At 41.5% G+C, this 22,678-nt stretch overlaps 2 protein-coding genes and 1 pseudogene across 2 annotated transcripts; all 3 read left to right on the top strand.

Annotated features, from left to right (window-relative positions):
- Positions 1 to 7,444: 7,444 nt before the first annotated feature.
- LOC128846997 (olfactory receptor 49-like) lies at positions 7,445 to 8,407 on the top strand. The gene has a single exon (XM_054046315.1). The coding sequence runs from the start codon at positions 7,445 to 7,447 to the stop codon at positions 8,405 to 8,407; it is 963 nt and encodes a 320-aa protein (XP_053902290.1).
- Positions 8,408 to 14,448: 6,041 nt separating this feature from the next.
- Positions 14,449 to 15,402, top strand: LOC128847000 (olfactory receptor 6M1-like). Its single transcript, XM_054046319.1, has one exon. The coding sequence runs from the start codon at positions 14,449 to 14,451 to the stop codon at positions 15,400 to 15,402; it is 954 nt and encodes a 317-aa protein (XP_053902294.1).
- A 5,563-nt stretch (positions 15,403 to 20,965) lies between these two features.
- Positions 20,966 to 21,867, top strand: LOC128846202 (olfactory receptor 6X1-like; annotated as a pseudogene).
- The last annotated feature ends 811 nt before the right edge of the window (positions 21,868 to 22,678 follow it).

The raw sequence follows: 22,678 nt of genomic DNA, 5'->3' as shown, positions 1-22,678 counted from the left end.
ACCCTGGAAATCAATGTGCAATGATTCACAGAACTCACACTTCATTGAGAGTAGCAGAGTAAACTTCCTTTTATTACACGACTTTCAATAGCACTTGGCACTAGATATATGTACACCACTTCTTTAGTTATCACTGCAGCTTCTGAAAACTTCACAACACCCTTGTGGGGTAGGACAACACTGTCTGGATTTTTTATATCTAAATAACTAAGGAAAGGATATAGGAACTGAATTGCCTAAGGTCTGGAAAAAAAATCTGTGGCTGACCTAGGCTCTGAAGTTAGGATTTTTGAGTCCAAGTCTTGCTCACCAATCCAATGGATTGATATCCTAGTCTGTAGAGATAAACATGCAAAATCCGACTACCTCTGAGGTGAGATTTCAGATTTTCATCATGTCTATCAGTAGCAGTAGAATGTTAGTCACAGTATAGCGGTTTCTCAGATACAGAACAAATTCTTAGAGAGAGAGATTCTTCAACTGCAGATCCTGTGAAAGACACCTGTCGAGCTCCCAACTTCAAATCAGGCCAAATAGTGATTGGAACCTGAGTCTCCCCAGTTCCAAGCCATAATCCAAGACATTAGCCTCTAGGATCAGTGCTGTTTTTCTTTCTAGAATTGACCAACAACACTGTCCTGAACAGCAAATCTGTTTCATAATTAATGACAAAAGGTCTTGGTTTCATTCTGATGCAGAAGGAGAACACATTTTGGATCCATAAAATGTAGTTCTAGATTTCCCACCAGACCCTCCCCACCGCCTGTCTTCCATTCTCATTGTACCAGATTGACTAAGCATTTCAGATGCTCTAATTTTCACATTGTTTTTCTGTTTCACCCATAGTAATAAGTACTGTGGGGAAAAAATATTTTCACACTTACACTTGAAATCTGGAACACAAATAATTACTCCTCAAAGAAAAAGGAGGTGCTGAAATGAAAGCACCAATTCTCTCATGTATCGAGGTCATGTGGAATTCTAATCCTGTCCTCCAAAGTAATCGCAACACCTCCCAACTTGCTGCCATCTACAAATTATATAGACGCACTTTCTACTGCATTATAGCCACCTCTTTGCTAACATGTGGTGGCCAGAACTGGACACAGTACTCCAGCTGAGGCCTCACCAGTGCATGTTGAGTGGGACAATTGCCCCCAATTTTTTACCTACGGCTCTCCCGTTATTACGCCCCAGAATGCTATTATCCTTTCTAACAACTGCATCACATTATTGACTCATATCCAGTTTGTGATTCAGTATTAGCCCCAGATACTTTTCAGCACTTCTACCCCCTAGCCAGTCACCAGGGCTGGCTCCAGGCACCAGCCTAGCAAGCAGGTGCCTGGGGTGGCAAATGAAGAGGGGGCGGCATATCCGGCCATTCGGTGGCAATTTGACGGCAGGGCCGTCACTCCCTCTCAGAGCAAAGGACCTTCCGCTGAATTGCCGCCGATCTCGATCGCAGCTTTTTGTGTGTGTGTGTGTGTGTGTGCTTGGGGCGTTTTGTGTGTGTGTGTGTGCTTGGGGCGGCAAAAATGCTAGAGCTGGCCCTGCCAGTCACCCCCCATTTTGGAATTCTGCATTTGATTTTTCCTTCCTCCATGAAGTATTTTGCATTTCTCTTTATTGAATTTCATCTTGTTGAATTCACTCCAATTTTCTAATTTGCCAAGGTTGTTTTGAATTCTAACCCTCTCCTCCAAAGTACTTGCAACACATCATGGCTTGGTGTCTTCTGCAAATGTTATAGACATACTTTCTACTCCATTATGCAAGTCATCGGTGAAAATAATGAACTGTACCAGATCCAGGTCTGACCCCCTGGAGACCCCACTAGATACTCCCTCCGAGTTTGTCAGCAAACCACTGGTCACTACTCTTTGGATGTGGTCATTCAACCAATTGTGCACCCAGCTAAGGGTAATTTTACCTAGACCCCATTTCCCTAGTTTGCTTATGAGAATGTCATGTGGAGCGGTGTCAAAAACCTTACTACAATCTAGATAGATCCTGTCTACTGCTTCTCCTCTATCTACAGGGCCCCTAAACCTCTCAGAGAAGGAAATTAAGTTTGTTTGACAAGATTTATTCTTGATAAATCCATGCTGGCTATTCTGTATTTCACTAGTGTCATCTCGGTGTTGGCACATTGATTGTTTAACAAGTTGTTCCAATATCTTTCCAGGTCTTGAAGTGAAGCTGACTGGTGCACAATACTCTGGGTTCACTACATTCCCTTTTTTAAAAAAGAACAGGAGTACTTGTGGCACCTTAGAGACTAACAAATTTATTAGAGTATAAGCTTTCGCTCTAATAAATTTGTTAGTCTCTAAGGTGCCACAAGTACTCCTGTTCTTTTTGCGGATACAGACTAACACGGCTGCTACTCTGAAACCTTTTTTAAAAAAGTAACTTATTATAGTCAGGGCCAGATTAACCTTTTGTGGGCCCGGCACCAAACGTATTTGTGGGCTCCCATAGAGGCAATGGGGCATGGCGCGGGGAGGTCATTCCGCAGAGCAAGGGGCCAGCCAGGGGCAATGGGGCATGGCGCGGGGAGGTCATTCCGCAGAGCAAGGGGCCAGCCAGGGGCAATGGAGGATGGTGCGGGGAGGTCAGTCCGCAGAGCAAGGGGCCAGCCAGGGGCAATGGGGCATGGCATGGCAGGGACAGCCTGCTCTGCCCAATGCGAGGGCACTATTTACAAACCGGCAGTTGCCAGATGCACAGTGGTCTGCCCAGCCCTGTGCTGCCAGCATGCCCCTTTCCCTTGGGGGGCTGGCCCATGCCGCGCCACACAGCTCCCCCTGCCCAACACCCCCCCAACTCCCTATGTCCAGAGCCCCCACAGACCCACTATGCCTAGCGCCCCTCACCCCCTGACCCCTCCAAAATGCACAGTGCCCTGCACAACACCACGCCTGCCCAGTGCCCCCCACAGAACCCCCACTCCCTAGTGCCCCAACACACACAGATCTTCCCCACCCCCTCACAGCCCAGCACCCCCCCAGGCCCCTAAGAGACCCACTCCCCCACGTCCTGCCTCCCAGCCACACTCACTGGCCCTCTGGGAGGCGACTGTGTCTGCTGGGCTGAGCCGGCAGCACAGCCAGGGCCGGTCCCAGGGCCGGGAATCGCTCCAGCCCCTCGGGAGTGACGCGATCGGTCAGGCCTGGGCCTGCCCTGGCCAGGCTCCCTCAAGACACTCTTGCCTGGAGAGGCCCAGCCAAGCCCTCCCTCCCCCACACTGTCGTCGTCCCCCCCGCCCCCCAGCTGAGACTGGCCAGGCTTCTGCACCAGTCCCAGACGGCTCAGCTCCGGGGAGACAGACGGGGCCCCACAGGTGGTGGGAAGCAGAGACTACCCGGAGCCAGAGGGGCACTGGGGTCCGGCCAGGGGGCAGAGAGAAGCAGGGGGGTGGGGCCAGGCGGTGGAGAGGAGCCCTTGGACAGCAGGCAGGCAGAGAGGAGCAAGTGGTGGGCGGGGGGAGCCAGCGGGGTCTCGGGGCGCAGTGCAAGTGGAGCAGGCCAGGGCCCTTCTGAGCATGGGCCTGGCTCCATGGAGCCACTGGCGCCATTGTAAGCCCGGCACTGAATTGACAGTCGCCCTTCTCTGGTTCTCTGGGAGACTGCACCGAACAGCCTGAGTCTTTTTGTGTATCTTTGGATAAAAATCTGTTCTCTGTTCGTGGCCTCTAAAATAATACTGTTAGCAGTCTGCTATTGGAACAGTATTCTAACTTTCCATAGGATTTGCTAAAGGGAATGTCATTCTGTCCCATCTCAATATCAAGTGATTCTCATTGAAAAATGGCACAACACACATGCAGGTGCTCAGAAGTAGAAGTGGGTGACCTTTTGTGGCTGAAACTATTTTGGGGCTCAAATGCACATTTAGCAACACATACAGGTTTTGCAAATTCATGTTGGTTTCACTGAAGGGTATTAGCCATGTGTTTAAAAAAAATCAAATGTCTCATTGCAGCATTTCCCACAGGAAATGTCTCTGTTTTTCAGTGCAAAGCCACCTTTGTGTTTCAAAATTCCACTGCCTTGATTTGAAAAATAGAAAACATTTTACGGGCTCAATATTAAAAGCTATGCATTTCAATTTTGTCATTTGACCCAAAAGAAATGTGTGGGGGTTTTTATCATTTGCATTCACCAATTTTTTTCCCATTAATTTCTGAACCAAAAATTATTTTTATTTTTTTTCAATTACCAGCTAACTGCAAAAAACATTATTCACACAATTACACTCCCAAATAAACACTACTTTCCCATTCCACCTACAATCTGTTTATTTTAGAACATGGTCAATAGAAGGGTTTTTAAAAGGGATAAAGAACTTCATGCATGTTTAAGAGTAATATATTTCAGTTTCCTTTCACAGCACGATTCCAATCTCTGATGGAAATAATCATGAAAAAATGAAAAGTTGGAAAATTCAAAAAAGTTGAACTAATCACCCAGTTCTCCCTTGACAATTTATAGTGGGATTATCAATTATTCATAAGGGATTTGAGCACCTAACTCCCATTGAAAGATTATGTGAGCTCTGCATCTAACTGCCTTAGTCATCTTAAAAATCTTAGCCTTAAAGATGACCATTTTTGTGTTCAATTTGATCATCCATCTCAGGTTGTCCTAGGAGATTTCTTGGTTCTGGTAATTTTCTATTGGTGTTGTCAGTCCTCAGATGAAATCATCACACTTTCAAAACTTATTTATAGAGTGGTTGAAGGCAAAGATTTTCTCCAGAGGCACAGAGAAGGAGAGATTCTGAGAGAGCAACAGAGACAGACAGAGATTTTCAGAGAAAGATGTTTTCTGTTTCTTTTCTGAATGACAGCATCCATTGCTCAGCCAGTCTGGAAAGGTAAAGATATGAAACTATGGTATGGCTATCCCTATGCTGTTCCATGGCTCATAGATTAGAAGGCTAGCAGGGATCATTGTCATCATCCAGGCTGGTCTCCTTTTTAACACAGGCCATAGAAATTACCACTAAAAATTCCCAGAGACTCCACCATAACTCTCGATAAGTTGTTCCAATTGTTAATTATCCACCCTCTTAAACATGCACATCTTATTTCCAGAGTGAATTTGTCTTGTTCCAACTTCCATCCAATGGATCACATTATGCGTTTCTCTGTTACATGGAAGAGCCCACTTGCGTCCCAAATTGGTATGTTGACTCTAACCAAGTCACCCCTTAAACGTCTCTTGGTTAAGCTAAATAGATTGAACTTCTTCAGCCCATAGGGTTTGTTCAAGTGGGTCTTTAGCTACCACATTAGTTATGTCACTGCTGTAGAAAAGGTGTACAAATGAAAAATTCAGGAAGGTAAATGTAGTGCTGGAGCAATAGAATATAGTAGCGAAGCTCAATCTATTTAGATTATTTAAGGAAAGTGACATACATGACTTTATCATAGCATACAAGTGCCTATGGAGGGAAAACATTTGTGATAGTAGAAGACTCTTTAACCTATCAAAAAAAGTATCCAGTGATTTGAAGCTGAGGATAGACAAATTCAAACAAGAAGAATGGTGCACATTTTTAAGGGTCAGATTTATTAACTATTGGGACAATTTACCTAGAGATTTGGTGGATATTCCATCACATGAAGACTTTAAATTGAGTTTGAATACCTTTCTAAAAGATATTCTCTACTTCAACCACAAGTTGTAGGCTTAACTGAGAAATTACTAGATACAATTTAATGGTTTGTGATGCTGAGAGCAAATTAGATCTTTTTTGGCAACTAATTGGTCGTTTGCTCTGAGGGTGGTCACATGAAAAGCAATTGGGTGATACGTGAGGGATTGACCTTTTTATTATAATTCTGACGCAAAGAAAATAAAATTTCCAGAATATATTTGGGGCCATCAAAAGCTTCAAAATTTCTGTGCTCAAATGTAGTAGTTGTATTAAATAGGCTTATTGTTATCATTGATAAATATTTTACTATTTATAGTAAATATAATGGGGTTGTGAATATTTTTTATTTGATTAAGGGTTCGCCCACTTTGAAAGGTTGACAAATATTGCTTCAGGTCAAGCATAAGTGTGGAGCTTGGACTATGTTAACTTGAAATTGCATTGTGTGAGATGTATTACAGAATTGACTGAGACAACTGAGAGGTCATGGTGAATAATCAGTTGAACATGAGCTCCAAGTTCGGTCCTGTGGCCAAACATCTGAATGCCGTCTTCGGGTATAAACACAGGGGAGTCCTGAGAAGGAGAAGAGAGGTTGTTTTTCCTCTGTATTTATCACTGACGCAACCGCTGTGGAATACTTGTGTCTAGTTTTGGAGTGCACAGTTGAAGAAGGATGTTAATCAAATGGGGAGATTGAGAGATGAGTCACAAGAATGATTAAAGATTTGGAAAACATTCCTTAGAGTGTTATATTCAAGGAGTACAATAAACTCAGCTTAAGAAAGAAGTAACTTGATCATAGTCTGTAAGTACCTACATGAAGAACAAATATTTCAGCATAGCAGAAAAAGCTATAACAAGGTCAAATGACTGGAAGTCAAAGCTAGAAATATTCTGACTACAAAAAAGGTGCACATTTTTGAATAGTGAGGGGGAATTAAGCATCTGAACAATTTACAATTCTCCAACACTGGTAGTTTTTAAATGAAGATTAGGTGTTTTTCTAAGAGATAGGCTCTATTTTGGGATGTTCAACAGCTGGAGTTATATATGTTGTCAGACTAGATGATCAGAGAGGTTCCTTCAGGCCCTGGAATCTATGATGGAGTATGTTGTAAAAAAAAAAGTCCAAAAAGAATCTATGCTGCTGAATGCTCAGACTCACAGAGGCTTGGACTCCTGGATGGCTTATTCTTTTTTTCATTTATTTAAAGGGTCATCGGTTGTCTCCAGAGGACAGGAGGAACTGGATCAAAGAGGTCATTCAGGGACCTGGACTCTGATCAGGAAGGGAATCGCTGTCAGACTCTGATAAAATCCGACTTCACTAGCAGCGTGAAACTAGAAGGTGACTGAATTCTTTGTCTATATTGATGTTTGGTCATGTTAAATACAAGATTACTGGTTTTTCAAACACAGAGCTTGGGCACAGTTTGTTGGTGGGTTTTAAAACAACCTGCAGGACTGTTGAAATAGAATTATGAAAAAAACCTGCACCTTTTATTTACCTGAAAGCATCAGTAGAGGAAGTTTAGAGGTGTAAAAGGGCTATAGTACCAAACTTGGGATGCTGGTGTTGAATAAGGGTGTTCCCAGGGAGAAGCAGGTCATGGCAACAAGTTAGGAGATTAACGGAGGAGATACCAGGTAAAACACTATGTCATACGATATGGACATAGATTAGACGATGACAAGGTTCCATCTGGCTTTAATATCAATGACTCTGTGAAAATGCCTTTTATTTTCACTGTTACTCTTTCTACAGCCAAGGCTGATGTTGGACATGAAGGAAAGAAATGAAACGGCTGTATCTGAGTTCATCCTACTGGGATTCTCCAGCCTTGGTGAGAAACTAAAGACTTTCCTCTTCCTGGTTCTTCTCCTCACCTATCTGATCACAATAACGGGCAATGTGGTCATCATTTTCATAGTGTGGGTGGATCGCCGACTCCACTCTCCCATGTACTTTTTCATCGCCAATTTGTCCTTCTTGGAAACGTGGTTCACCTCAGTCACAAGCCCTAAAATGATACTGAACTTCGTCTCAATCAACCAAAACATTTCATTCTATGGCTGTATGGCCCAGTCATACTTCTATTTTGCCTTGGGTGGTACAGAGTTCTGCCTCCTAGTGGTCATGTCCTTTGATCGCTATGTTGCCATCTGCCGCCCTTTGCAATACGCCAGCATCATGAAGCAGAGACTCTGTGTGCAACTAGTTCTTGCTTCATGGGTGGGAAGTTTCACAGTTATAAGTTTACGGATGGTCCTGATTTCGAAGCTGAGATTCTGTGGGCTGAATGTGATCAACCATTTCTTCTGTGACAATTCTCCCCTCTTCCAACTCTCTTGCACTGACACCAGTGGGGTTAGAAGGGTGGATTCCATTCTGATCTCATCTATAGTCCTGAGTTCATTATGTTTAACCATGTTGTCTTATGGAAGCATCTTCTTCTCTATTCTGCGAATCCCAACAGCCACAGGCAGACAGAAATCATTTTCAACCTGTGGTTCCCATCTCACAGCTTTGGCAATTGCCTATGGAAGCTGCATTGTTTTGTATGCCAGGCCTTCAGGAAGTGCCTCCTCGGATGTCAACAAAGGGGTGGCTCTGCTGAACACCGTACTCTACCCTTTCCTCAACCCCTTTATCTACAGCCTCAGAAACAAGACTGTGAAACTTGCCCTGAGAGAAACCTTCAGTTGGAGCACAACAAAGTTGTTCCCAAATCTATAATGTGTTTCTGGATAGACAGAAGCAAAGCAACCAAAAGATAATGAATGGGCATGAGTCAATCTGCTAATGTTTAGCCCAATTATGTGTAATGATCCTTTCTCCATCTGTTGTTTTATGAATAAATGGTCAGTGCTTTGTATTTTTCATGGAAATAATTAGAATAATTAAATCTTTCTTCAGAGTGCTAAACTGTCAGACAATTGAGATCAATGTGCCGTTATCCACAGAGCAAACACATCACAGATAGTAGCAGGGTGAGCTTCCTTCGAGTCACACCACTTTCAACAGGACTCGGGTATCACATACACAATCCTCCAGCTGTGGCCTCACCAGTGCTGAGTAGAGTGAGGGCAATTAGCTGCTCGGTTTTACCTACAAGACTCCTATTGTTACACCTTAGAACGATATTAACCTTTTTCTCAGCTGCCTTGCATTGTTGACTTATACTGAATTTGTGAGCTGCTATAATCCCCAGACCATTTTCAGCAGTACCTAGCATTTTATATTTCTCATTTTGTAGGTGTGCATTCAGTTTTTCTTTTCTAAGTGTAGAACCTTGTAATTGTCTTTCTTGAATTTCATCTTGTTGATTTCAGACCAATCCTCTGCCAAAGTCATTTTGAATTCTCATCCTGTCCTCCAAAGTGCTCGGAACCCCTCACAGCTTGGCATCATCTGCAAATTCGATAAGCACTCTGTGATCAAAGTTATTAATTAAAATAATGACTAGTACCAGACAGAGGACTGACACCTAGATAGGACCTCCCCATTTCACAGTGAACCATTAGATGGTTTAAACACAACAAATCCTGTATCTTGGCAGGGGGTAGACTGGATGACCCTTGCGGGCCATTATCACCCTCTGAGTCTGTGATTGATAACTACTCTTCCGTATGGTTTTCCAACCAGTTGAGTACCCACCTGAAAGTAATTTCATCTAAATCACATTTCTGTAGTTTTCTTCTGAGAATGTAATGTGGGACTATGACAAAAGCATTATTAAAATCTAATATAATAATGTCCCCCATTCATTAGGCCAGTAACCTACTCAAGGATGGAAATTAGGTTGGTTTGGCCTGATTTGTTCTTGACAAATCCATTCTGGCCATGCCTTATAACTGTGTTATTACCTAGGTGCGTACACATCAGTTGTTTAATCATTTATTTCCAGTAGCTTTCCAGGTACTGAAGTTGGGCTGCCTGATGTATAATTCCTTGCTCCCATTTCTTCCCCTTTTTAAAGATGGTTTCTATGGCTGCCCTTCTCCAAGTGGGACATTGCAGAGTCAGGCATCCAGATCTCTATAGTGGCTTGGAAAGTGTTAGCAATAGTGTAGATGGGGCCTAATAGACATACCTGAGATTTCTATTCTCAGAGAAAAGCTATAGAATCTTCCTAGCTTATAATTCTGTGTGCGTAATGAATGTTCAGGTAAGCATGCCTCATAGTGAAACTCCAACCCCACATGAAACTCAAATAATTATTATGACAATAAAATCAGTTGTCTTGACTGGTGTTGCCTGTCCCTGGATGGAAGTCCACTCTCTTTTTCTTCCTTGATCTTGACCTCTAAGATTACACTGTTAGCAGTTTCCTATTAGAAGAATATTCTAAACTGCCCATTTCATTTGGTAAAAGGAATTTCATTTTGGCCCATCTCAATATCAAGAAATTCACACACAAGCCTGGTGTAATACATACAGATGCTCATAAATTGAGGTGGGTGAACTTTTTTGGCTGAAACAATTTTTGGTCTAAAATTCTGATTCAGCAACACTAAAATTTTACAAATTCATGTTAGTTTCACTGAACTGGGTCAGCCACATTTAAAAAAAAAATCAAAATATTTCATTGCAACATTTTCAAGAGTTGTGTTTCAGTTTTTCAGTGCAAGCAACATTTTTGTCTCAAAATTTCCTTTACATTAAAAAAACCCATAGAAAATATTTGAATATGCCCAAGACTGAAACCTTTTATTTCAGTTTTGTCATTTGACCCGAAATAAATTTGTGGGTTATTTTTTACTTTTTAATTCACCAATTTATTTAAATTATTTTTTGGTCCAACCTAAATCAACATTTATTTTTTCAATTGCCAGCCACATATGAAGTTGTTAAACACGGAGCTATGCTCACAAATACTCACTGGTTTGCCATTCCATTTACAATCTGTCTATTTTAGAACATAAATCAATAGAGGTGTTTACAAAAGAGGTAAAGAATTTTGTGAATATTTAAGAGTAACATTTGTCTGTTACCTTTCACAGCATAATTCCAAACTTTGATGGAAAAATCATGAAAAAACATTAACATTTGAGAAATGCAAAAAAGCTGAATTAATCACTGAGTTCTGCCCTAACAGTTTATGATAGGATTTCAATGTTTCCTAAGGGATTTGCGCACCTAAATCCCATGGAAAGATCATGGGAGTACTGCATCTAACTCCCTTAGTCTTTTGAAAAAGCTTAGCCTTAAAGATGACCATTTCTGTGTTCAATTTGATCATTCATCTCAGATTGTCCTAGGAGATTTCTTGCCTCTTGTAATTTCCCATTGGTGTTGCCAGGTCTCAAAGGAAATCATAGCATTTTCAAACCCTTATTTACAGAGTGTGTGAAGGCAAAGTTTTTTTCACCAGATGAACTCAGCAGGAAAGATGCTGAGAAAGCAATGGAGAGAGAACGTCAGAGAAAGCGATGCGGTTTCTGTTTCATTTCTAAATGATAGCATCCAATGTTCAGCAAGTCGGAGAAGATGAAGATATAAAATTATGGTGTCTATAGCTATGCTTTGATGTTCCATGACTCATAAATTCATAGATCAGATGGCCAGAAGGGACCCTTGTGATCATCTGGGCTGGCCTCCTCTCTAACACCGGCCCTGGAACTTCCCAGAAAAAATTCCCAGAGCAGATCTTTTAGGAAAAAAAATATCCAATCTTGATATAAAAATGGTCAGTGATGGAGACTCCACCACAGCCCTTGGTAAGTAATTCCAATTGTTAATTATCCTCACTTTAAAAAAAATATACTTTTATTTCCAGTCCCAAATTCTTCTAGCTTCAACTTCTGGCCAAGGAGCTTGTAATACCTGTCTCTGCTAAAGAGAAGAGTCCATTTGCTCCCCCTGTACCTTTGGCTGTAACCGAGTCACCCCTTCAACTTCTCCTTTTTAAACTAGAGAGACTGAGCTCCTTGAGTCTATCACTAGAAGGGGTGTCTCAGTGATCTTTAGCTACTGCTTTTGCCTTGTCACTGCTGTAGAAAAGGGGAATAAGGGAAGGATTTAGCAAGGTGGAGCTATAGAATACAGTAGTGAAGTTCAATCTATTTATATTATTGTAGAGAAGGTTCAGAGATGACTTGATCATGATTTAGAAGTGCCTACATGGGGAAGAGATTTCTGACAGTTGAGGACTCTTTAGCCTAGCAGAAAAAAGTATCCAATGGTTTGAAGCTGAAGAAAAACAAATTTAAACAAGAAGTAAGGAGCACATTTTTAAGGGTGAGAGTCATTAACTATTGAGACAATTTACCTAGAGATATAGTGGATATTCTGTTACTTGTAGTCTTTGTGTTGAGTTTGGAGGTCTTTCTAAAAGATATCCCCTACTTCATCCACAAGTTGTGGGCTTAATGGAGAAATTACTAGATAAACTCCTATGATTTATATGATGGCCGAGAGAACATTAGATCTGTGTTTCTAAACAGATGGGTGTTGTTTCTGGGAGCTTTGGCATTAAGCAATGTGGGGGGGGGGAGGAGAGGCACTGAATTTTTTATTACAATCCTGACAAATCAAATTTCCAGAACAAACTTGGGATGATAAAAACCTTCAAAGTTTCTGAGATCGAATGTAGTACTTGTATTTGGTAGGGTTATCACTGTTAACATTGATAGCAGTTTTACTCTTTATAGTAAATGTAATGGGATTGTGAACATTTTTACTTTGATTAATGATTCACCAACATTAAAAGCCTGAAAAACACTGCTACAGGTCACTCATGAGTGTGGAGAAGGGACTATGTTCACTTGAAATTGCATTGCATGAGATATTGTTATTGGATGTCGTAAGCAAACTTCACTCTGAAAAAGACTCAGGGGTCACAGTAAATAATTAGCCAAACATAAGCTCCCAGTTCAGTGATGTGGCCAAAAAAGTCTAATGCAATCCTGGGGTGTGAAAACAGGAATATTGAGAAGGAGAAGGGGTGTGTTTTTCCTTTCCATTTGGTGCTGGTGCAACTGCTGCTGGAATCCTGTATCCAGTTCTGAACCACGAAAACTATTAAAGCTTTGGAAAACATTACTGAATGTGATAGACTGAAGGAGTTCAATATAATTATCTTATCAAAGAGAACTTTAAAAGGTAACTTGCTCACAGTCAATAAGTACCTACGTCGGGAACAAATATTTTAGTCTAGCAGAAAAAATGTAGAACAAGACCAAATGACTGAAAGTGAAGGCTAGAAAAAATTCAAATAGGAACTAAGGTGCACCTTTTTTAACAGTGAGGGGAATTAACCATTTGAACAACTCACCAAGTGTAGTGGTGGATTTTCCATCACTGGCAATATTTAAATCAAGACGGGATTTTTCCTGAAAGATAGGATCTCGTTAAAATTAATTATTTTGAGGAAGTTGAATGGCAGGAGTTATACAGGCGATGAGACTAGATGAACTCAGTGGTCTCTTCCAGTGGAGGAATCTATAATGGAATTATGTTGCAAAACAATGACCAAAAAGAACACATGCTTCTGGGTGCTCAGTGACACAGCGACTTGGACACCTGGATGCCATGCTCTTCTTTTCACTGTTAGCTTTTTTGATTGCCGCTGCACAAAGATGGCAAAGTTCACAAACGAGTCAAGATTATATAAGATAGTTAAGTCGAAAGCAGAGTTACAAAAGGATCCGACAAAACTGAGTGATTGGGAAACAAAATCGCCGATGAAATTCAGTGTTGAGAAATGCAAAGTAATGTATATGAGAAAACATAATCACAACTTCACATGCAAAATAATAGGGTCTAAATTAGTTATCACTCAAGAAAGAGATCTTGGAGTCATTGTGGATAGTTCTCTGAAAACATCCACTCAATGTGCAGAAGTAGTCAAAAAAGCGAACAGAATGTTGGGAATGATTCCCATTACCAAAAGGATAGATAATAAGATTCCAAATAACATAATGCGATGATATAAATAGATCTTTTCTGCGATGGGGCAACCAGAACTGCCCATAGTGCTCTAGGAGTGGGCATATTATGTATTAGAAATGGAAAAGGTACAGAGAAGGGTAACAAAAATAATTAGGGGTATGGAACAGGTCCCATATGAGGAGAGATTAAAAAGACTGAGACTCTTCATCTTGGAAAAGAGATGACTGTAGGGGGATATGAGAGAGGTCTAGAAAGTCATGACTGGTGTGGAGACAGTGAATAGGGAAGTGTTATTTACCTCTCCGTGGAACGCCAGAACCAGGGGTCACCTGATGAAATTAATAGGCATCCAGTTCAAAACCAAAAAAAGGAAGTATTTCCTCACACAACACACAGTCATTCTGTGGAACTCGTTCCCAGGGGATGTTGTGAAGGCCAAAAGTATAACTGGGTTCAAAAAAGGTTTAGATAAATTCCTGGAGGATAGGTCGATCAAGGGCTCTTAACCAAGATGGTCAGGGATGCAATTCCATGCTCTGTGTGTCTGAGCCTCTGATGGCCAGATGTGGGGAGTGAATGACAGGGTATGGATCACCCAATAAGTGCCCTGTTTTGTTCATTCCCTGTGAAGCACCTGGCTTTAGCCACTGTCAGAATACAGGATATTGGGCTAGATGGACAATTGGTTTGACCCAGTATGCTTGTTCTTATGACAACAAATTACAGGATTAATGGAGGAGTTATTAGGTAAAATCATATGTCATATATTATGTACAAAGTGGGGCTAAAAGATCACCAGGGTTCCATCCGGCTTTAAAAATCTATGAATACACGAAAATGCCATTCACTTATTTTCATATTTACTCTTTCTACAGAAGTTGGACATGGAGGAAAGAAATGAAACGGCTGTGTCTGAGTTCATCCTACTGGGATTTTCCAGCCTTGGTGAGAAACTGAAGATTTTTCTGTTCCTGATTCTTCTCCTCACCTACCTGATCACAGTGACGGGCAACGTGGTCATCATTTTCATAGTGTGGGTGGATCATCGACTCCACTCTCCCATGTACTTTTTCATCGCCAATTTGTCCTTCTTGGAAATCTGGTTCACCTCGGTCACAAGCCCTAAAATGATGCTGACCTTTCTCTCAGTCAGCAAAACCATTTCATTGAATGGCTGCATGGCCCAGACCTTCTTCTATTTCACTCTTGGGGCTACGGAGTTCACCCTTTTAGTGGTCATGTCCTTTGATCGCTATGTTGCCATCTGCCGCCCTTTGCAATATGCCACCATCATGAATCAGAGACTCTGCATTCAGCTAGTCCTTGTTTCATGGGTGGGAAGTTTCACAGTTATAAGTGTACGGATGGTCCTGATTTCGAAGCTGAGATTCTGTGGGCCAAATGTGATCAACCATTTCTTCTGTGACAACACACCCCTTTTCCTACTGTCCTGCACTGACACCAGTGGGATTAGGAGGGCAGACTCCATTTTGAGCACAACTGTAGTGCTGAGTTCATTATGCTTGATAATGTTGTCGTATGTGAGCATCTTCTTCTCTATTCTGCGAATCCCAACGGCCACAGGCAAACAGAAAGCTTTTGCTACCTGTGGGTCCCATCTCACAGCTTTGGCTGTCGTCTACGGAAGCTGCATTGTTTTGTATGCCAGGCCTTCAGGAAGTTTCTCCTTGGATGTCAACAAAGGAGTGGCTCTGCTGAACACCGTACTGTACCCTTTCCTCAACCCCTTTATCTACAGCCTCAGAAACAAGACTGTGAAGCTTGCTCTGAGAGAAGCCTTTGGTCAGAGAACAGCAAAGTTGTTCCCCAACCTGTGAAATGCTTGTGGATAACTATAAGTAAAGCAACAAAATGATAATGAGAAGGCATGAGCCAATCTGTTAATGTTTCGTACAATTCTGTGTAATAGTCCTTTCTCCATCTGTATTTTTCATAAATAAACATTTAGTCAATTCTAATTTTAATGGAAACAATTAAAATAATTTTGCATTTCTTGAAAGTGCTGAACTGTCAGACATTTGAGATCAATGTACAACTATCCACAGAACAAATGCAGCATTGACAGTAGCAGAGCAAAGTCCAAGACTAGCACACCAATCCTCTAAAACCGATTTTCCTTCCTAACAAGATTCAGGATAGTAAGCAGAAAAGCTGAGCTTTTCATATGAGCTAAGGGTTTTAGGTGCCCAAATTCCAATGAAACTCAATGTAGTTGTGTAACTTAAGACCAAATTTTCAAAAGAATTTAGGCACCTAAAAAGCAAGTATTTATCTAGTGTGATTTTCAGAAGTGCCTGGGCACCAAACTACCATTGATTCCCAGTAGACATCTATCTACTAATCAATTATTTTTCCACTGAACATCTCTATGGGATGGAAAATAGAATTTCACCCGGTAATTCTGCTCTGGGCACAATACTTGTGGTTGAGTTACAATACGTCATTCCGAAAGTCATCCAGTCTTTTTTATACCCTCCAAGAGTTGGAGAATTTTCTACATTGTTATGCTAGCTGTGATACCTGTGGTATCTGATCTAACTTCTCCTTGTTATGGTAGGTTCAGTTCTCTTTCTCCTTTCTAGGAACATAAGAGCAGTATTCAACAATTGGTGAAAAAGCATGAATCAGTCTCCCAATGCTAAGTTAAATTCTTTGACATTATAATCTTTTCTCCACTCAGATTCTTTCTAATGACTGTTCTGTAAAACATACCCAAGAAATGAACCAGAATCTCTCTATCTCTATAACATTCTGTCAATCTGGTAGGGTAAGTAGATTTCAGGCTTTTATAAATTCCTGTCTCTTCGTTCATAGTTCTAGAGCCAGTCTTGCTCTATTGTTAAGAAGCCTGAATTGCTCTCACACAAATCACCTTAGAGAATTGAAGCCTGTTTTATTGAAAGGTTGAATATTCTTCATGACACTGAAGTTCTCCCCCATATTATTTTGGAAAAATACAAATAGGCTTAATCATGAGTTGTGGTTAAATCAAGCAATGAATGTGAAAACTGCTACCAACTATTCATATTTGTATATCAAGCTATACTATTCATTTAGGGGAGAGTGAAAACAGTACCTAGGGGATTTAGAAGCACAAGTCCCATGGAAGGTCAATGGGAGATTTTTGCTCTTAAATCCCTTAGATGCTTTTGAACTACCAGCACCCTTAAGATGTCACTCTACTGAATGCTCAGCGCATGCCTATACTACAGATACACTCCTCCACTAATGTTCTCTGGTGCAAACTGGTGCAGCTTCTGTGAAGCAAATGAAGCGGTGCCAATTTACACAGGTTGAGGATCTTGCCCATTCCTAGTCAAGATCAAGAGCAGGTAAGATACGATTCTACATCTCACTGGAAAGTTCCCATTGGATCAGTACATCATCTGGTGTGACTCGTACGGCGCCATTGACTTATGTGGAACTGTGGGCAATTTACACTGTCTGGAACTGGGCCCACTGACTTGGATCAACTCCAATTGACACTGGCTGGAGATATGATCCAGTGACTCGAGGGATGAAGGGTCAGATTCCTTCACAGCATTGAGTAAGAACAAAGGGCCAGGCTTTTACAGATACTAAAGCATCTAAAGATCTACACCGGTCCTTATTTGGATTTTCAAAAGTGCCTAATTCCCAATGGACTTAGGTGCCTAGGTACTTCTGAAAATCCCTATAGGCACCTATCTACAAATTTAGGCACCTAAATACCTTCAAAATCTAACCCCAAATCAATCTCCAAAGGTCACTGGATTCTTTCATTTGTCTATGAAACAATAATCTGGAGCTACATGTCTGAAATTGCCTTTGGTTCAATATAGGACATGTCTATCGATCTTAAGGATATGATGCAAAGATGTTGGTTCCCTGAGCTTCAGAGAAGTGCAGAAGATGCTGAGCTTGGGGCATTTGAGGGATGATAAAGTGTTTTGTTTGCATATGTTACATTTGTCTGACATACAACTGCCAAGCTATGAATGGCTTTTTAAGAGTGGCATGTTTAATGCATGTGAATAGGTGCTTAGAACACAGGCCAAGTGAGTTTTAAAAAGTTATAAATCCAAAGAAATAAATATATAACCACAAAAATTATCTTGATTTTTATTTTTACATGAGAGCTCCAAGGAATAGAATTTTTACTTAACTATTTGGAAAGGTATTTTTGGTTGATTGCTGTTGTTTTTTAAACAACCCATTCGTTTTCTGTTTAGAAAGAAAGAAAGAAGATTAATAGTAAGGTCTGAGGATTTGAAGTAGTCATTAGAATGAGTGTGAGATATACCTCCTCTGCAATGATATTATTATAAACACTTGTTGGAAAAGCAAGTTCAGTGACATGCCTAACACTTAATGACACATACTGCGAATATCCGACGAGCATCTAAAATATGGAACTTCAGATCATTTGTCCTCTGAGAATTAACAGAGGAACCCGTACAGAAAAGATGTTGAGCAAATGGAAAATGACTTTTCTTCCTCAACAACAAATACTTCCAGCAAAGAAATTGGGCAGAAAATAGAACACTCTGTGGAGATATAATAACAATAACAATTCTACATCGCACGTTATCTCCATGTCACTGTATATTTTACCTGGGTCTTGGCAGCATCCTGAACTGGTTACTGTGAGCAGAGAAAGGGTGCTAACATTGTTGAGTTCAGAGGGATGTTTTGCAGAGATTAAAATGTATGGAAAGTACTTTAGGACTGTTAGATCTAAAATATGCTTTCTTTATAACAAGCAAAACACACGTCTTTGAAAATAAAAAGCTGTATCCTATAATATTTCAAATGGGCAGTTTCAGTGTTCTGCACCTTCTTGAAGGAATTTTCTCTTAATCCTCCCATCTGTCTATTTTTCTCTTTCTATCTGACCTATCCATCAGTCTGTCTAACAAGCTACATATCTACCCATCTATACAGGCAGGTACACCACAACCACTATGAAGATATATAAAAGCCATACATATTCATAAACTGAACACAGAGAGCACTGTAGTCCCTTCTTTCCCCTTTCCCTATTTTATGAGAGGTTGTCATTTTCTTTGTTTTGCTTCTTAAACGTCTGATTTCAGGTGGGTTACTGACAGACTGAAGAAGTGGAGATTCTATCTTTGGGAGGCTCTGAGCGTCCCAACCAATTCCAGAGGCAAGTTCTACACCATGTCCCAGTTCCCGAGAAACCTCTCTCTCCTGCTCCCGGATATCTCATTCTGGAGGGTGAATGTTCTATCACTGATGTGAGTAATTCCTTTGTGTTCTTCCTGGAGATTGTGGGGATAGACTAATTGATAGTCTCTGGCTATTTTGTGCCATTCTGGTGATACAGAGCAGCTGTAGGGGACAGTCTGGTCATTCACAAGTGCCCCATGTCACTGGAGCACCACTCTGTCTACACTGCAATTGGAGGTATGATTTCAGCATCAGCCGACACATTCATGCTAGCTTTGATCTGTCTAGCTCAGGTACCAGCAGCAGTGTCCTGTGAGTAATTACCCAGTGTCCCAGGTGGACTTGTATAGCCCACGCTGAGGTCCATGCTGCTATTGGTACCCAAGATTGAAGCTAGTTGAGGTATGCCTACATGTGTTACAATCAGACCCCTCATTTGCAGAGCCGACATACCCGAAGTAGCTAAAGGTTACCAGCGAATATAGCACACGATTCCTAACTTGTTGTCTTAAGCTAAAGAAGTTAGTCACCTCTTCCTTTGCAATTTCAACTCGGGGTGCGAGTCACTGGATACATCCCAGATGCTTTGTGCCTCTCTGATCAGATAGAACAACAGTGAACACAATTTAACAGGGCAGTTAAGCTGAGGATACAGCAGCTGCTTTGTCTCTCTGAGCCCGTGCAAAGAAGTGAGAGTGTACCCACCGCAGCGAAGGGCTGAGGTCAGAAGCATTCCAGCTCATGATTCAGTCAGGGGAAGTTTGGCTACTGGTATCTAAAATGATACAGTGTTCAAAGGCTATACAAATGCCAAGTTATTTATTAGTATTATTTAATCTCTTTTGAAGTAACCCCCCAGATACTATACTTGATTGACCCTATAGATCTAAGATCCCGTTTTATCAATCTAGATTCTCGTATCACTCCCACTGCCATAGGATCTGAGTGCCTCACAAGCATAAATTGTTACTTATCCCCCATTGACTGCAGTGATAGCAAAATCTGGTCCTTAATGCCATGGTAGATAGAGCGATATGGTCAACAATTCATCAGCTTTCAGAGAGAGAGAGAGAGAGAGAGAGAGAGAGATGCACATAGAGAGATAGAGAGATAGATGGTGTTTGGGAATTGCATATATATATTCATGAGAAAATGTTGTAGCAGAAGCCAAATGGTTTCCCAGTAGTAGTAGTCGTACTATTACTATTACTAATAATAACATGTTAATAAATCATGCCAGATTCACAAGGGGATTTAGGCATCACACTCAAAATAGGGGAGGAGGAGATAGTGAGGGCCTTCTTATAACCGTACAATCATCAGGCCGAAAAGAGTCAGTAGAAAGTTGGCTTTGTACCTTTTGAGGTTAGGTGAGCATTTAGGCTGTTGTAGACTTAAGTTCAAGTCCCTGCACCAGTGGCTGTTTAATTTGTCATACAAATTTGAACAGCATCAACAGGAAATATTAAGAACACCCCTACCCCCATCAGGCAGTACCCCATTGTCCTGTGGTTGCTCAGGAAGGGGAAGACTTAAGTTCAAATCTTTCTTCCAAAGCAGATTTTAACATGGGTCTGTTATATCCCAGGTGAGTGCTTCTCCCCTGAGCTGAAGGACACTTAAGGAATCTTACTCTGGCATTTATAACTTGGGTATCTTCTGGTCACCTTATCTAGGCCAAGGTTTCCAAAGCAGCCTAAGAGATTTATGCCCACTAACCCCTTTGAATTAAGGTGTTTTACTCCCTTAGGTTTCTTTGAAAAATCCAGCCCTAGCAACTAGGTATTTTTCACCAGAGAAAAGCAGTCAGGCTTCAGGGAACCCGCTCCCCATTTTTTGCCTCCACTCACTGCATTCCAGAAGGCCGCCTTCACCTCCTTCTTTCTTATTGTGTAAATCAAAGGGTTCAGCAAGGGGGTCAAGACTGCATTTAGCCCGGACACCACGTTGTTCAAAGGAACAGCTTCCTTAGATGTTGTGAATCTAGCCCAAAATGTTTTACATCTAACAAAATGCTTCCTTTGATCCAAACAGGAATTTTTTAAATTCTCCACTAATTCCGAACAGGTTCAGATTTGGCCAAACCAATTTTTGCCTCTACTGACCCTGCCTGATTCTTTGCAACTACCACTGAACTGAACTCCCACCTCCAAACGACTGCGCCTTTTGCTGTCCCTGCGAGTCACAACTCAAAGGAGGAAGGAGACAATGTGCAAGAAAAATACTACAACAGTGAAGGAGTTAATTCTCCGGGGCTTCCCCATTGGTCATGGTTTTCACATTGTGTTCTTCTCAGTCATTTTACTCATGTACATCCTGACCATTGTAGGAAACGGTCTTATTGTGATCATCGGGAGGACCAATCACAAGCTGCACACCCCGATGTACTTTTTCCTGAGCAACCTCTCATTCCTGGAGAGCTGGTACACCACCGCCATGGTGCCCAAAATGCGAGAGACCTTTGTAGCAGTTGAGACAAAAATTTACATGTACTGATGCCTCGTTCAGATTTTCTTCCATTTCTTCCTGGGCAGCACGGAGTTCTTCATCCTGGCTGTGATGTCCTTCGACCGCTATTTGGCCATATGCAAACCCTTGCTATACGCCACAGTCATGACCAGCAAGATCTGCCTCCAGCTGTCTGTGGGGCTTGTTTTGGGGGATTCCTGGATATATTATTCCAAAGTCCTCTGATCTTCCAGCTGCCCTTATGATACTCCAATATTAGCAACTATTTCTACTGTGACATTGGGCCCGTCTTAAAAATAGCTTGCACTGATACCTGCCTCATTGAGTTGCTGGGATTCTTGGCTGCAATCACAGTTATTCTCAGTTCCTTGATGTTCACCGTAGTTTCCTACATCTGTATAATATCCACCATCCTCCACATCCCCTCTGCAACAGGGTTCCAGAAGATATTTTCTATCTGCATTCCCATCTGACTGTAGTCTCGATACTCTATGGGGCTGTTCTGTTTATGTACCTGAGGCCCAGTGTGCATTCCTCGTTCAGTCTCAACGAGGTGATGTCAATGTTAAATACCATCTTGTGCCCTGCTGAACCCTTTGAGTTACACAATAAGAAAGAAGGAGGAGAAGGTGGCCTTCTGAAATGCGGTGAGCAAAAAAAGGGGTTTCCTGAAGCCTGGCTGCTTTTCTCTGGTTGAAAAAAAACGAGTTGCTAGGGCTTGAGTTTTCAAAGAAGACTAAGGGAATTAAGCACATTAATTCAAAGGGGTTAGTGTGCATAAATCTCTTAGGCTGTTTTGAAAATCCCAGCCTACATGAGGTGACCAAGAGATACCCAAGTTATAAATACCAGAATAAGATTCACTCACTCTGCAGAAGGCCAGCAAATATTAATCAAACCAATGCATCCTCCTACACAGCCAGTGCTGAGGATTTAAGTGAGACAAAGAACGCTCCAGATCAGCGGGGCAGCACAAGGACTGTGTATCACAGTCATCAGCAGGAGTTGAACCCTCAATGCTAAAAGCCTGAACTTTTGCTACTGCCTTACCTGAATCTGTTATCGTCGTAGGTTGACGAACCACTAGAATGGGATAAACATTAGAGTTGGTTGGGAAATTTTCAATTAAACATTTTTTTTCATTGGGGAATGCCAGCTCATCAGAACCGAAACATTCTGTGACAACACCTTTGTTCCGATGAAACTTTGCCAGGAAGGTTTCTGACATCAGAAGTTCTCCCAAGCCAATAGCTCATCAGGCTGACTCAGTTAAGGCACATCAGTTTCATAGCTAACAGTACACAGGGGAGTGATCGGGCCAGCATCATGTCAACCTGCCTTTGAATGCCCTAACCAAATGGATCAGGTACCCATTTTGCAGATGGGTAAACCAGACATGGCCTTTCATTATGAGATCAAGCGAGACTCAAACCCATGACCTTCAGGATTGCA

The sequence above is a fragment of the Malaclemys terrapin genome, chromosome 12 (assembly GCF_027887155.1).
Source record: "Malaclemys terrapin pileata isolate rMalTer1 chromosome 12, rMalTer1.hap1, whole genome shotgun sequence".
Classification (NCBI taxonomy): Eukaryota; Metazoa; Chordata; order Testudines; family Emydidae; genus Malaclemys; species Malaclemys terrapin.
The sequence above is the reverse complement of the archived record's forward strand: the minus strand, read 5'-3'. Positions and strand labels throughout refer to the sequence as shown.